Raw genomic sequence first — 16208 nt, 5'->3', positions numbered from 1 at the left:
AGTCCCTGCCTTCCTGAAATGTATTTCACTTTCAGATATAACTTACTGCTGTTCAAACACAGCCATAACTCCTGTGAACATTGTGCCTTATCAACAATTAACCTAGCGTGTAAATGGAGCTTTTATACCACCTTCAATGTGGCAGTTCCCTTGACCTGTTAATTGAAAACTGACATCCACTATTCTCGGTAAGGGAGATGGGTTGAATGACATACCTCTTATCTTGTTATCTGCTTTCATACCGAGGGTAACCTTGAAGGAATATAAGTAGCTACCCACTGGGCACAGACGTCAGTTCAACGTCTAGTTTTGATTTACATTTGGTTGAGTTGCCAACTAATGTGAATTCAACGTGAAATCAACACAAAATGTCACCATGTCGTTGGATCACGATTAATCGTAAATTCAGAATTTGCTCAAACTGAGCGGAAATCTAAGATTTTTTTATACACAAAAATAATTACAAGAATATTGCAGTTTAGATTTTGTCTGAAGTAACGCTGAGCAAAATCAGGTAAATTGATCAACTTGTCTTGACATCGCATTGTTGCTTTTAACTGTATAGATGATGTATTTTCAATTTTGTTTCAGTGTATTCTGAACGTTTTCAGAAAATGCAATGAAAAAATTGTGCACTAAAATTCCAAAAATCTAACTTGAGTTAATAAGAACAGTGCAGTTCTTTCCAGACACTCAATCTCATTCTAACGTAGAAGAGTAGTTATGTGTTCAATGCCTAAAATAGCTCTATATTTACAAAAATAGATAAATAAGGAGACAGAGCGTTAACTTCACTGTTCTTTTCACTGTACTTCTTCCAACGGTCACTGAAAAAGTATTTAGTCAGCCACCAATTGTGCAAGTTCTCCCACTTAAAAAGATGAGAGAGGCCTGTAGTTTTCATCATAGGTACACTTCAACTATGACAGACAAAATGAGGAGAAAAAAAATCCATAAAATCACATTGTAGGATTTTTTATGAATTTATTTGCAAATTATGGTGGGAAATAAGTATTTGGTCACCTACAGACAAGCAAGATTTCTGTCTCTCACAGACCTGTAACTTCTTCTTTAAGAGGCTCCTCTGTCCTCCACTCGTTACCTGTATTAATGGCACCTGTTTGAACTTGTTATCAGTATAAAAGACACCTGTCCACAACCTCAAACAGTCACACTCCAAACTCCACTATGACCAAGACCAAAGAGCTGTCAAAGGACACCAGAAACAAAATTGTAGACCTGCACCAGGCTGGGAAGACTGGATCTGCAATAGGTAAGCAGCTTGCTTTGAAGAAATCAACTGTGGGAGCAATTATTAGGAAATGGAAGACATACAAGACCACTGATAATCTCCCTCGATCTGGGGCTCCACGCAAGATCTCACCCCGTGGGGTCAAAATGATCACAAGAACGGTGAGCAAAAATCCCAGAACCACACGGGGGGACCTAGTGAATGACCTGCAGAGAGCTGGGACCATGGTAACAAAGCCTACCATCAGTAACACACTACGCCGCCAGGGACTCAAATCCTGCTGTGAGTGTTTTTCTTTTGTAAGGGAACACATGCAGGATACTCATATAATGAAAGCTTCACAACACTATCATTCATACCTTCTTCTTAGATGGGGCTTCAAAGGTTAGGACATTTTTCATTGTCACAGAAAAAGAAATGGGAAAGACCTTCAAAATATCTTCCCAAAGGATCTCTCTGTTTCTCTCTTTTTCAAATATTCACGCAGGAAGACCTTCACAACACACAAAAACAGATCCTTCCAAAGCATCTCTTTCCCTCTCTCTTCTTCAAGCACTCACACAACATGTACAAAGTGTTTGAATGAGCTTTCTTCTGTTTCCTAGCACCCGAAGATTGCCCCACAGGACAAGAGAGTCGTGTGATTGGTCAGTTAATCATTTAGGATCTTTTCAAACTTTGCTCCAATATTTTATCGGTGTCTGCATACAATTTACTGTTGAAAGAGAAAGAAAAATAGATGGAGAGGCCATAAAACTTTACACATTTTACAAAACTACAAAATATCAGATTTCAGAACAGAATATAGTCTTTCACACCAATATTTTTCCTGAATTACCCCTTCATACGCCTGTTATGGCTAGGGTAATATTGGGGTGAGACGAACCAGGTTTTAATCCCTGCTAGGGTGTTACTCACTTCCTCCATTCACTACAGTATCTATGACTGATTCTTCCCTATGCCCTAGCCACCTCTATTGCCTGGAAGGCTTAAGGGAGGATGAATGAACCCTTTCAGCCAGACAGCACAAACTCCACCATGCTCCCACATTCTGCACAGCATACACCTACACAATACATCTGTCATATTCAGGCCAGACAGGGTCATGCAGAAAATGTGTGAATGCTCACCCAGAGCGTTTTGAAAGATGAGGAAATGTTGATGTTTGTGACATTCAGCATTGTGGTGAATGCTTTTGCTGAACTCTGAGTATAGTTTGAGAACTTTGACGGTGAACCTTGGGACATGTAGATTTATTCTGTCTAACTTGAATATATTTGGGCATACTCTGGCCTTGAAGTAGAATCCATCTCATCGAGCCACGAGATGTCAAACAGAAAAGATGCATGCCTTTATGCAAGGTCGTGTGTGTGTGTGTGTGTGTGTGTGTGTGTGTGTGTGTGTGTGTGTGTGTGTGTGTGTGTGTGAATGTGTTACCGCACGTAGAGTACTTACCTCTCCCTGTTGAATTTAAGCGAGTGCAGGATGGCTGGGCGTCTCTGGCGAAGGTTCCACAGGTGTAGCGTGTCATCTGCACATGCCGTAACCAGCGCCCCCTGAAGGTGAGACAAACAAACAGAACACAGACAGTCAGTACACTTGATTGGGGTCAATTCTAATTGAAGGCAGTCAATTCAGGAAATATAATAATAACTAAATTATGGAAAAAAATGAATTACATTTTTTTTATGACTTCTCAATAAACTGAAAAGTAGACCGTATTTATTTCAAAAACATTTTTCAATTCCTGAATTTGAAATACAAATCACTTCCTGAATGAACTGCCTTCAATTTGACCCCAACCCTGGTACACTGACTCCATCATTACTATGCTGATCACTGCTATGTAAACCGTGGACTAATGTTACTCATAATGAACTCTGACTCTCGAACTGTCTAACAAACTACGATCAATACATACCCCTGAGCTACTGCATACTCCTGCCAAGGAATGGTACTTATAATAACTGCAAATCAGTTTCAAAAGGTGGGAGGAAGATGGAACCCTTATGGAAAAACCACATGAATTTCAAATGTAAACATGTGATCTTGTGTGATCTCATGTGATCTTGTGTGATCTCATGTGATCTTGTGTGATCTCATGTGATCTTGTGTGATCTCATGTGATCTTGTGTGATTTAAAGTGAAGTTCATGTGAAAACGTGGCAACTTGTTAAGCAACATGTGAAACAACACGTGATAACAACAAAACTACACGTGACTGACAACATATGTATCAGAATATGATTTTATGTGAAATGAATGTGCAATAAATGTGACAAGATGTGGACGCAAAATTTCAACATGTGATACCATGAAACTACGCGTGACAACATTTGAGCACATGAGAAAACCCAGGTGTCAACGGTAATTTTGAATATTTTCCTTTTAAAGACATAATTTACATTAATAACATTTAAAGAGCCATGGTCCCCTGAATATTTATGTCTAGTTACAGTCAAAATATGGTACATCTACAAGTATACTTAACAAATATATTAAACACAACATGTAAAGTGTTGGTTTACACAACAGCAGACCACGTATAACCACACCAGCCCAGGACCTCCACATCTGGCTTCTTCACCTGCAAGATCGTCTGAGACCAGCCACTCGGACAGCTGATGAAACTGTGGGTTTGCACAACCAACGAATTTCTGCACAAACTGTCAGAACCGTCTTAGGGAAGCTCATCTGCGAGCTCGTCGTCGTCACCATGGTCTTGACTTGACTGCAGTTTGACGGCGTAACCATCTTCAGTTGGAAAATGCTCGCCTCGATGGCCACAGGCATGCTGGAGAAGTGTGTTCTTCATGGATGAATCACAGTTTCAACTGTACTGTACAAGGTAGATGGTGTTGTGTGGACGAGCGGTTTGTTAACGTCAACTTTGTGAACAGAGTGACCCACATTGACTGTTGAGTTATGGTACAGTATGGACAGGCATAAGCTACGGACAACAAACACAATTGCATTTTATCTATGGCAATTTGAATGCACAGAGAGACAAGATCCTAAGGCCCAATGTCGTGCCATTCATCCACAGCCATCACCTTATGTTTCAGCATGATAATGCATGGCCCCATGTCGCAAGGATCTGTAACCAATTCCTGGAGGCTGAAAATGTCCCAATTCTTCCATGGCCTGCATACTCACCAGACATGTCGCCCATTGAGCACGTTTGGGATGCTCTGGATCAACGTGTATGACAGCTTGTTTCAGTTCCCACCAATATCCCGCAACTTCGTGGAGCCATTAAAGGAGTGGGACAACATTCCACAGGCCACAATCAGCCTGAACAACTCTATGTGAAGGAGATGTGTTGGGTTGTATGAGGCAAACGGTGGTCACACCTGATACTGACTGGTCACTTAATCCCGGCCCCTAATAATGCATATCTCTATTCACAGTCATGTGAAATCCATAGATTAGGACCTTTTGAATTTGTTTCAGTTGACTGATTTCCTCATGAATAATAAGTCAGTAAAATCTTTGTTGCGTTTATATTTTTGATCAGTGTAGTTACTGTATGTTTATAGATTAATTCAGGTGTTAATGTTAAAGGAACAGTATGCTGCTGTACATAGGACTCAACCTCACAACAGATTGGCAATAATACATTTCTGCACTTTGCTAAAGTTACAGTATAAATAAACATATAAAACAACTTGAAGGTGTTATTTCTATAACATTACAGTATGCTGCTATATAAGAATCTTGTATAATTGTTTACTGTGGTGACCAAACTTAGGGCTTAAATGGGATTTGAACACATAACCTCTTGGTTGCTACCCAATATTTTGAAAATAAGGTACCATCACTGGGCTTTGATAGGTAGTGGCAATGTACTGGTGGGTCTCATTAGCATATTTGGGGGGCGTGGTCAAATATATGTGAACAACCGTTAGTGGAAGTGTTGTAGCTGTTTAAGTGTTTGGTTATGCTAATGCAAGTAGAGAACATTTTCTTTGATACTGTCTTTCAGTAAACTTCACAAGAGAATGTGTCAGTAATGAGCTAAAGTGTGAAGAGGTTATTGTGCATATTCCAGTAACTTAATGGCAACTTGTTGTCAGAAGTTACTGGAAACTTATTGTCAGTAACTTCATGTAAAAGTCACAATAACTTAGTTAATGTTGTCTGTTCATAAACCTTAAGCTTGTACACTCAGTTCTCCAGCCCTAATATACACTGACTGTACAAAACATTAGGAACACATTCCTAATAGTTGGCCTCAGAACAGCCTCAACTGCTCTACAAGGTGTCGAAAGCGTTCCACAGGGATGCTGGCCCATGTTCACTCAAATGCTTCCCGCAGTTGTGTTACGTTGGCTGAATGTCCTTCGGGGGGGTGGACCATTCTTGATACACACAGGACATTTTTGAGTGTGAAAAACCCAGCAGTGTTGCAGTTCTTGACACACTCAAACCAGTGCGCCTGACACCTACCACCAAACCCCGTTCAAAGGCACTTAAATATTGTGTCTTGCCCATTCACCCTCTGAGTAGCACACATACACAATCCATGCCTCAATTGTCTCAAGGCTTAAAAATCCTTCTTTAACCTGACTTCACCCCTTCATCTACACTGATTGAAGTGGATTTAACAGGTGACATCAAGAGGGATCATAGCTTTCACCTGGTCAGTCTGTCATGGAAAGAGCAAGCGTTCCAAATGATTTGTACCCTCAGTGCATATATAAATATATATAAACATATACACACAGTGCATTCTGAAAGCATTCAGACCCCTTGACTTTATCCTCATTTTGATACATTACAGCCTTATTCTAAAATGGATTAAGTAATGATTTTCCCCACATCAATCGACACACAATACGCCATGATGACAAAGCGAGAATTTTTTGTTGTTGTTGTAAATGTATTAAACATAAATACCTTTTATTTACATGAGTATTCAGAAACTTCACTTAGTACTTTGTTAAAGAACCTTTGGCAGTGATTACAGCCTCGAGTCTTCTTGGGTATGATGCTACCAGCTTGGGGCACCTGTATTTAGGGAGTTTATCCCATTCTTCTCTGCAGCCCCTCTCAAGCTCTGTCAGGTTGGACGGGGAGCATTGCTATATATTTTTATTTTATTTTATTTTATTTGATCAGTGTATTAGACACCAAAGCATCAAAATATATTTCATTTTTTAGCTAGTCACCATGTAATTGTAATACTCACTTTCTTACCAGACCTTCAGGTCAATGAGTGTGATGCATTAGGTACAGTAAGTGTGAATTTCACAATAACCCACTTGTAACTAATTGACAGTAAACTATTGAAAATGGAACATTAACTTCTCGTGAACCAGGTTCTACTGGAAAATGCACGCTAACCTTTTAACAGTGTCACACATTCTAACAAAGATTGCATAACTAACAATGTCAAAAGCCTTGCTCAACCTTGTTCAACATAATGATAAAAGCACTGGAAACTGTGTTTCCACTAACAGTCGGCACAAATACAAAATATTTTAGACCATGCTACAAAATATTCTAATGAGCCCGCACCAGCACATTTTCCCCACCTACATTTCAAAGTGCAGTAATGATTGCATCAAATGCCTACGTTTGTTACCAAGTGGGAAGGGGGAATTTACAACTGGGAAAAAATCCGCTTGCACAACCCTCCAACTGGTCATTTCTAGTGGGAAACACGTCTATCATCCCTGAGCTTCAACTCCTCCCACATGACATCACCGACTAATGAAATTAGCTCAATAACAATTTTTTCGGCAGTTATAACTGGAACGACAAAACATTATTTAAAAAAGCAATCTAATAATATGGTTTTTGAACTCTATACATTTTTGACAAGCATGACAGCTGTACATTTAGTTTATGGTTGACGCAGCTTGTCGGCCATTAGCCAATTGACGTTTCCCAACGGTTTCAAATCACGTTAATGCATCCCAACAGGTATTTACGACTTCACAACTGGTAAATTCCCACCTCCCCCATGGTTAAGAATGCAGCTTGATATTTCATGTTGGGTAGAAAAAATGACCATTATACTAGATTAACCACACATGTACCCTAAAAAGGTACCAACCAGAACCATGTGAGTTCCTATGTATACCTCAAAAAGGTACTTTTGACTTTGATGTACTCCAGGGAACAACACTGTAATTTTACTCTTATTTTAAACGAGTGTGTGGAGATCCTGTATGCTCTTGGTAACAAATAACCATCTGGTGGCACTGCTGAAACATTAATACACTCAGACCATAAGGTTGCAAGTTCAAATCTTCAGAGTATTCATGCACACTATCAGACCTGTGCTGGCGGACATCCGCTTGGTGGTTGTTTTAGCAGTGTCAGAGGTGGAATTGCATTTGAGCTGTCAAATCCACAAGCGTCTCCTGGCATTATACCAGCGGTACCAATGCACCAAGTCTGGACCCAACAGGACCATAAACAGCTTCTAACCCTAAGCCATAAGACTACTAAATAGTTAAACAAATAACTATGTAAGTCAGATGAGAACAAATTCCTATTTACAATGACGGCCTAGGAACAGTGGGTTAAATGTTCAGGGGCAGAACTACAGATTTTTATCTTGTCAGCTCAGGGATTTGATCTAGCAACCTTTCGGTTACTGGCCCAACACTCTAACCACTAGTCTACCTGCCGCCCCAAATAAATACCCAAGACTATCTGCATTGGCCCTCTTTGCACTAACTCTTTTGACTCATCACATACCCTTCTGCAACTGTTTATTATCTATCCTGATGCCTAGTGTGTTGGAAGAATCAGAATTAGCTCGGTAACATAGATAATTAAGATGTCTTATCTGCATAATATGCTTATAGGATTGAACTATTCAACTGTTGTTATTAGCATGTATCCCTTCCGACTTGTCACGGCTGTCGTAAGAACGGGACCATGGCACAGCGGATGACGAGTTCCACATATTTCATTCAAAGAGAAACTTAAACAAAACAAAATATATCAATAAACGAACAACTAAATGTGACTACGTGGTGCACATGCACAAACACTAAACAATATCCCACAAACACAGGTGGGAAAAATAGCTACTTAAATATGATCCCCAATTAGAGACAATGATTACCAGCTGCCTCTAATTGGGAATCATACAAAACACCAACATAGAAAATATAAACTAGAACACAGAAATATTCAACTAGAATACCCCCTAGTCACCCCCTACCCCCTGAAACAAGGGCTCTCTATGGTCAGGGCGTGACAGGCCTCTGGTGTTGGCAGTTGCTCTTCCTCCCTCATATGGGCCATAGTCACCTGGGGCCCAGAGAGGGGAGAGGTCAGGCTTGTCTATCACATGTCCCTGTTGCTATGCAGAATATCAGAAAGAGAAGAGGACAGGAGGGAACATAGTTAACATATGTGGATATGTATCTTTACCTATTACAAACCATGTGGGGAACCAATTACTTGTCTCCATAATGTCTGTGTGCCAGTCACTACCTCCTTCGGCCTTGGGGGAGATAAGGTCTGAGACAGGATGTGTGGGATAGTGTCTGGAATCATTGTATGTCATATTTTGTGTTGCACCTATCCTAGGATAGTGTATCTTAAATTAAAGGCTCACTCCCCTCAGTGAGCTCGTCCAGGCGTGCGGTCAAGGACATGGGTTTTACTTGAGATAAGGGTATCTGGAGTTGACACTTGATTTATGCCATAGAATGAGTTGGTGTTTCTGTACTGTGAAGTACCAGGGACAGGCAGGGCCGTGTCTTAGGGGCCAAACTATAAGAACAGTCTTCATAGCAAATGCTATCTGGCTGGGGGATACTCATTTCTCATATATCAAATCCTAACCTTGTGATCCATTCCACACATCTGTTGTTTGTCATTTAGACTAAAGGGATGTATCTTTGCTATAAAAGGTGTGTAGCAGGTACATTGTCACATTAAACTCCAGCTATGTGGGTGTTGGCTATCGCATGTTTATGCTTGATCTGATTGAATCTAAGCCTTAATGTCAAGTGTCCCTGAGCACTGTTACTTTTTAGTTGGTGTTGTCAGATAATCGCACAATTATTGACTTGATTCCGGGTAACTTTTAGTAAAGTGTAGAAATGCATTCTTGCTTATAAATCTCTGGCCAATTTCTGTCATGGCCACAGACCTGGTGGCAAAGCAGCAAATTCAGTTTGCTATTATTTATGAGACTGTCATTTAAAATATCAGGTGTGGTTGTGTCCCAAGTGTGCTAACCAATGAGGAGGTCAATTCCATTTAAGTTCCAGTCAATTCAGAAAGTCAAGCAAATGTTCCGGTATTGAAAATATTAGAATTTTAATTTCTGTGTCCTACTTCCTGAATACAATTTGTTGTTGTATATTTATTGAGAAAAAAATACAGTTCAGCTGTAGAGACACATTAATGAAAGGAGTTTCCACTATTTTCACTACAACTCAGTAGCTGGTAACTTACCATGAAAAAAATACAGGAAACGTTTGTAATAGCTTGTGCAATAAGAGCATCTAAGCGTAATTGAAAGTGAGGATTTTTCATGTGGAAAATCACATGACGTGTTTTTGGAACACTTCACATGACATTTCCCATGTGAAGACGTGTTTTTGGAACACTTCAAATGTGAAATTGTGTAGTTGTCTAATGTTGGTGGGGCATATTATTTTGTTTTGATGTTACTCCTGAATCATACTGATGAATACAGTATAATAGTTCTTAAGTATATTTTTTTAATCAAAACTGAGATTTACTTTGAAGTCCAAAGTGTAGAAATGGAGGGGAAATCAGTTACTGACACAGACATGGTGGCGAAGCAGGAAGATCTAAATGAAATAAACCAAGAGGTTGTGAGTTCAAATCCCAGGTATGAATGTGTTGAATAATAAATACGGATACACAATGTTAAAGTGAGTCAAATATATGTAGAAAATAAACGCGCTGTGTATGTACAGTTGAAGTCGGAAGTTTACATACACCTTAGCCAAATATATTTAAACTCAGTTTTTCACAATTCCTGACATTTAATCCAAGTAAAATTTCCCTGTTTTAGGTCAGTTATCACCACTTATTTTAAGAATGTGAAATGTCAGAAAAATTGTAGAGTGATTTATTTCAACTTTTATTTCTTTCATCACATTCCCAGTGGGTCAGAAGTTTACATACACCAAATTAGTATTTGGTAACATTGCCTTTAAATGGTTTAACTTGGGTCAAATGTTTCATGTAGCCTTCCACAAGCTTCCCACAATAAGTTAGGGTAATTTTGGCCCATTCCTCCTGACAGAGCTGGTGTAACTGAGTCAGGTTTGTAGGCCTCCTTGCTCGCACACACTTTTTCAGTTCTGCCCACACATTTTCTATGGGATTGAGGTCAGGACTTTGTGATGGCCATTCCAATACCTTGACTTTGTTGTCCATAAGCCATTTTGCCACAACTTTGGAAGTATGCTTGGGGTCATTGTCCATTTGGAAGACCCATTTGCAACCAAGCTTTAACTTCCTGACTGATGTCTTGAGATGTTGCTTCAATATATCCACATAATTTTCCTTGCCTATTGATGCCATCTAGTTTGTGAAATGCACCAGTCCCTCCTGGAGCAAAGCACCCCAACAGGATGATGCTGCCACCCCCGTGCTTCACGGTTGGGATGGTGTTCTTCGGCTTGGAAGCCACCCCCTTTGTCCTCCAAACATAACGATGGTCATTATGGCCAAACAGTTATATTTTTGTTTCATCAGACCAGACGACATTTCTCCAAAAAGTATGATCTTTGTCCCCATGTGCAGTTGCAAACCATAGTCTGGCTTTTTTTATGACGGTTTTGGAGCAGTGGCTTCTTCCTTGCTGAGTGGCCTTTCATGTTAAATCAAGATATGACTCCTTTTACTGTGGATATAGATACTTTTGTACCTGTTTCCTCCAGCATCTTCACAAGGTCCTTTGCTGTTGTTCCGGGATTGATTTGCACTTTTCGCACCAAAGTATGTTCATCTCTAGGAGACAGAACGCGTCTCCTTCCTGAGCGGTATGAGTGGTCCCATGGTGTTTATACTTGCATACTATTGTTTGTACAGCTGAACGTGGTACCTTCAGGCGTTTGGAAATTGCTCCCAAGAATGAACCAGACTTGTGGAGATCTTCAATTTTTTTTCTGAGGTCTTGGCTGATTTCTTTAGATTTTCCAATTAGGTTAAGCAAAGAGGCACTGAGTTTGAAGGATGGCCTTGAAATACATCCACAGGTCCACCTCCAATTGACTCAAATTATGTCAATTAGCCTATCAGATGCTTCTAAAGCCATGACATAATTTTCTGGAATTTTCCAAGCTGTTTAAAGGCACAGTCACCTTAGTGTATGTAAACTTCTGACCCACTGGAATTGTGATACAGTTAATTATAAGTGAAATAACCTGTCTGTAAACAATTGTTGGAAAAATGACTTGTGTCATGCACAAAGTAGATGTCCTAGTCGACTTGCCAAAACTATAGTGGTTGAAAAACGAGTTTTAATGACTCCAACCTAAGTGTATGTAAACTTCTGACTTCAACGGTATCATAACAACTCATTTTTGCTTGCAGGGCATCACCTATGAAGTCTCGAAAATGTGACTCCACATGTGAAAGTTATGTGATCACGTGAAAATCCTCATGTGAAGTGTTCCAAAAACCTGTGGGAAATTCACGTGAAATCATGTGATTTTTCCATAAGGGAAGTGGAGAAAGAGAGAGATCTCTTCTTCTAGCCATGGTAGCCAAAGAAATGGGCAACTGTGCATTTTAATACATGACCCGAAGCATAATAACTCAAGAACCGCAGGTTCCAAGTGTTCCTTTATTTTGGCAGTTCCTGTATGTGTGTGGGTGTAAATATGCATTGTAAAGTGTATGTGTCTGTATGTGTGAATGCATGTGTTGATAGTGTTGTGTCTTTGGCTATGCCAGATTAAGTGATATGACATGCTATTCTATAAAATAATTTATCTGTAATAAATATTACCTGATTGAGCTAATCATGTAAATGTAATTAACTAGAGAGTCGGGGCACCACGACATAATATTTAAAGAGCTGTTATCTTTCGAGTAAACTCTTAATAAAGACCTAGTAATATTTTACATCAATAGCAGTCAATATTAATCCTCACCTTAATTCAGTCTCATCTGAAAGTTGTAAATTATTGGTTATCTGCACAAACCCTGGGTAACAAGTTGAATCAGCAATACAAAATTGGGTTAAACTTTGTATTTGCTAAATACCTAACTAATCACACAGAATTACACATACACATAATTAATCATAACTTGACTACAAATTACATCATAAAGGAAAACGTCTTTAGCGGGCGGAACAGATATGACAGGTGGTTATACAAAAGAAAAGGGGCTGGGTTTGAGTGAAAGAGCGGGAAGACTGAGGGACACAGGGAGAAGCTGTGCTATTGTAAATACAGTATCTTATGCATTCTAAATTACCGCCCATTTGGAAAAGGAAAATGCAATAAATATTTACTCTGAGCTGCGCTTCAGTAGGTTGGCGGTAGATGGAAGGCCATGTTGCCCAACCAAGTCTTTGTCCTTTGAAGAATGTCTCTGATGGTAAATATGTTGTAGTAACGTCGTTGTGTGGTAGACGGGATACTCTGTCTGTTCCTTCCTAATCTGCGTTTGCAGCTGCTGTTGCTGACTCAACGGCTAGGAGGTATCACTTCTGTAGTGAATAGGAGTTCAAAATTCATACCATTCGCAACCAAAGTTTACGCTGATGTTGGCTTCGTTTTGTAGTTATTATCTGAACCATTCTGACATCGGACCGTCGTCCTCACCTCCTCGGAACAGGAAGTTATATTGTCATCAAGGCTTTATATAGGAAGGGAGAGGAGGGCGTGTTTGAAAAGTCCCTTCACAGGGGTGGGCCACTGATTGAGCAGAGCCCTACCTTATGAAAACCCAAATCTCACATTTTAGAAGCTAAAATCACATTTCATCCCATCACGAATAATTTCATATTCAAACATTTAAATTGAACAACAATTCCATGTGAATCCGATAACTCTGATGTGTAGACTTTCCACTGTAGAGTTTATGTCATCTTATCATTGATGAGAATGTCTCGGATGACAACCGAACTGACATCATATTCATTAAGTACCACTGCATATGTTCAATTGGTCGGATTACCAGAATATAGTTCATTTCCCCCCACCTTCTGATGTTCCCAGAATCTCTATGTTAACCAAGGTGTTTGCAAATGTAACATCAGTAGGGTAGAGAGAGGAAAAAGGGGGGAAGAGGTATTTATGACTGTCATAAATCTACCCCCAGGCCAACGTCATGACAACAGTAAGCCTAATCAGCGGTCATGCCCAAGTACAGCGAGTAGACACCATCAGAATGCATCTGTATAAGTCTCTGGAGACAGGAGCTGCTTGTGCAGAAACATACAGGTGAGAAATGAGGTCCCCAGACACAGAGGCTGACATTTATTATTTGGAAATGTAGGCCTATGACACAGAGAATCATTAGTTGTGTGTCTACTACGTGTACACACACAGACGAACCAAAAATCGTACACAGGCAGCGCACATACACACACACACACACACACACACACACACACACACACACACACACACACACACACACACACACACACACACACACACACACACACACACACACACACACACACACACACACACAGAGCGAGAGATATTGGGGCCATAGTTCAGACCTGTGAGAGTGAGTGAACAGGACACAATGACTTGGTCCCAAATGGCACCCTATTTTCCATGTAGTGCATTACCTTTGACTGGGGCCCATGGGCTGCCATTTGGGACGCAGAATTGAGAACTGAGGGGAGAGGGGTCTCTCCCTTACTCGCTGTCATTTTTCACTGAGGGGATGTTGAATGAGGTGTTGAATCAGACTTGTTCCTATAACCCTGTGGATGTATGTGTCTGAACTAGCATTAGCATACATAGTCAATGAACTACAGCGTTCCAGGAGGCTGTCCAACAGGATGTATAGTGTCATTTTTATAAAATACGTCATCTCTTGTTGACAGACGCACGCAACATAAATGGTAGTAAAGTCTGTCAACAGACTGTGGATCTGTGACGCCTAATGAGGAACTTTGTTCCGGTATGCTGGTTTTCCGTCAATGATCATTTGGACAAAGCACGATCTCACAGGTGCCCACACCTGTCGAATTCCGTTTACGTTCAGGGGGTGGAGACTTCGCAAGTCATGTTAGTATCTTTCTCTTAACATCTCCCCTGAGCATCTGACGCAATTATGCAAGATTTTAGTTCTGAGTTTCCGAGATTATGAAATATATTTAATTTCTTTCCTCTCTGTGTGAAGGGGGATTATGAGTGAGTGATTACATGAATTCCCAGTACGGTGCAGTAACTGGTGCTGTGGGAAGGCTGCGGGGAGGATGGGACCCAGGGGAACCACGGGGGGATTAGCCCCAGATTAAGGGCTCAATCATGGGAGGAAATTACTCCACATCTCATAGAACATCATATCCCCATGGAACATGCATAGAGGCACTAATCCACTGAGATTCCCATCTGGGTAAACATCTTTTCATGAATGTCTTCAGTTGTATTCTGGGACTGTGTGTGTGTGTGTGTATGTGTGTGTGTTTGTGTGTGTGTGTGTGTGCGCATATATCTTCTATATGCATGTATATCTCCCTGTTGTCATATCTCCCTCAATGTCAGGTACACCATGTTCTACCCAATTAGCTGAGGCGCTAGTTTGAGGTGCTCTGGTTTGGAATACTAATGATTTGAACATTTTGGAGCTAAGTGAAAGGAAGTGTTCTTCTAACTAAGCAGTATACTCTTAGAAATCAGCAGATACCCATAGACTTCCAGTCATTACACTAGTATCATCTCAGGAAACTACCTCTGACTTCCTTCATTCCGGACACGGAGACCTAATGGTCTCCACGAGTTCATCCGACTCAGGAGAAGTAGATAAAAGGGGCCCCATTGCCAAAATCCCGTAGTCTCCCTTTAAATGTGAGAGCTCAACCTTTGCTGTGTATCTTCCCGGTTCCTCCTCCGTCTCAGTTAAAAACATGGCAGCTACTTCATAACACCATATTAGCATATGAAGGATAGGAGGTTGGTATAAACCACAATAAATTAATCTCCACAAAATAATTAAGCAGCCTGGAAAATAATGAACGATATAATTGCTTGTGTTTTTCCACCCTCTGTCTGTTTTGGTGTCAGTGCACCCTTATCCTGTTTCAGTGAGCTCTGGTTGTGTTGGCTGGCTAATAGCATTAACTTGGATATGCTCAACTAATCCATGTCAAATTTGACTGATGGAGTACACAGCGATGATTAGCTAGCACCTTCAGGAGATTAAGAGATCTGATATTGCCCTTCATTCTGTTTGCTTCCCTGCCTCTCTCACGTTCTCTCACTCTCTCTCACAATCAAATCAAATCCAAATCAAAGTTTAGCATATGTTATAGCGGGTGCTTAAAAATGCTTATGTTACTAGCTCCTAACAATGCAGTAAAATGTCAAGCAAGTACACAAATAATAAAAAAATATGTAATCTTGAAATGTCAGAACGAATCCAAGTAATCCAAATGCAATCTATGCGTACATCCACCTCTCTCTCTTTCTTTCTGTCCTCAAATGTTCGCTCTGAAACTTTCTCTGTGTCTAGCAGGGTGGTAATCCTTTGTGTGCGCTTGTCAATCACGATCCCGTCACCCAGGCTAGTAGACAGAAGGGAGACGGCGCGCTTATTGTGTTTACAGAAACATGCTCTCTGTCGCCTTTCTTCAAAGACATGCAACAGAGCGCTGGAACGAAACGAGGATGCTATTAGTTGCAAGGAGGGTGGGGAGCGATAAAGGGGAGGAGAGCAGCGATTAATGAACCACAGGTTCAGAGATACTGTGTAAAGTCATAAATAGCGCTCACCTCATTTATTTATACCACATTGTTAGAGAGGACTG

General features: G+C 40.4%; 1 protein-coding gene across 6 annotated transcripts in view; it reads right to left on the bottom strand.

The window, feature by feature from the left end:
- stxbp5l (syntaxin binding protein 5L) overlaps positions 1 to 16208 on the bottom strand; it is a 218138-nt gene that overhangs the window by 107505 nt on the left and 94425 nt on the right. For all 6 annotated transcript variants that reach the window (XM_031805714.1, XM_031805719.1, XM_031805717.1 and 3 more), the window contains exon 4: positions 2708 to 2808. In XM_031805714.1, the coding sequence (XP_031661574.1) occupies positions 2708 to 2808 (101 nt within the window). The remainder of the gene's footprint in view (positions 1 to 2707; positions 2809 to 16208) is intronic.

Source organism: Oncorhynchus kisutch, linkage group LG26, assembly GCF_002021735.2.
Source record: "Oncorhynchus kisutch isolate 150728-3 linkage group LG26, Okis_V2, whole genome shotgun sequence".
NCBI lineage: Eukaryota > Metazoa > Chordata > Actinopteri > Salmoniformes > Salmonidae > Oncorhynchus > Oncorhynchus kisutch.
This window is presented reverse-complemented; position numbering and strand designations above follow the sequence as displayed.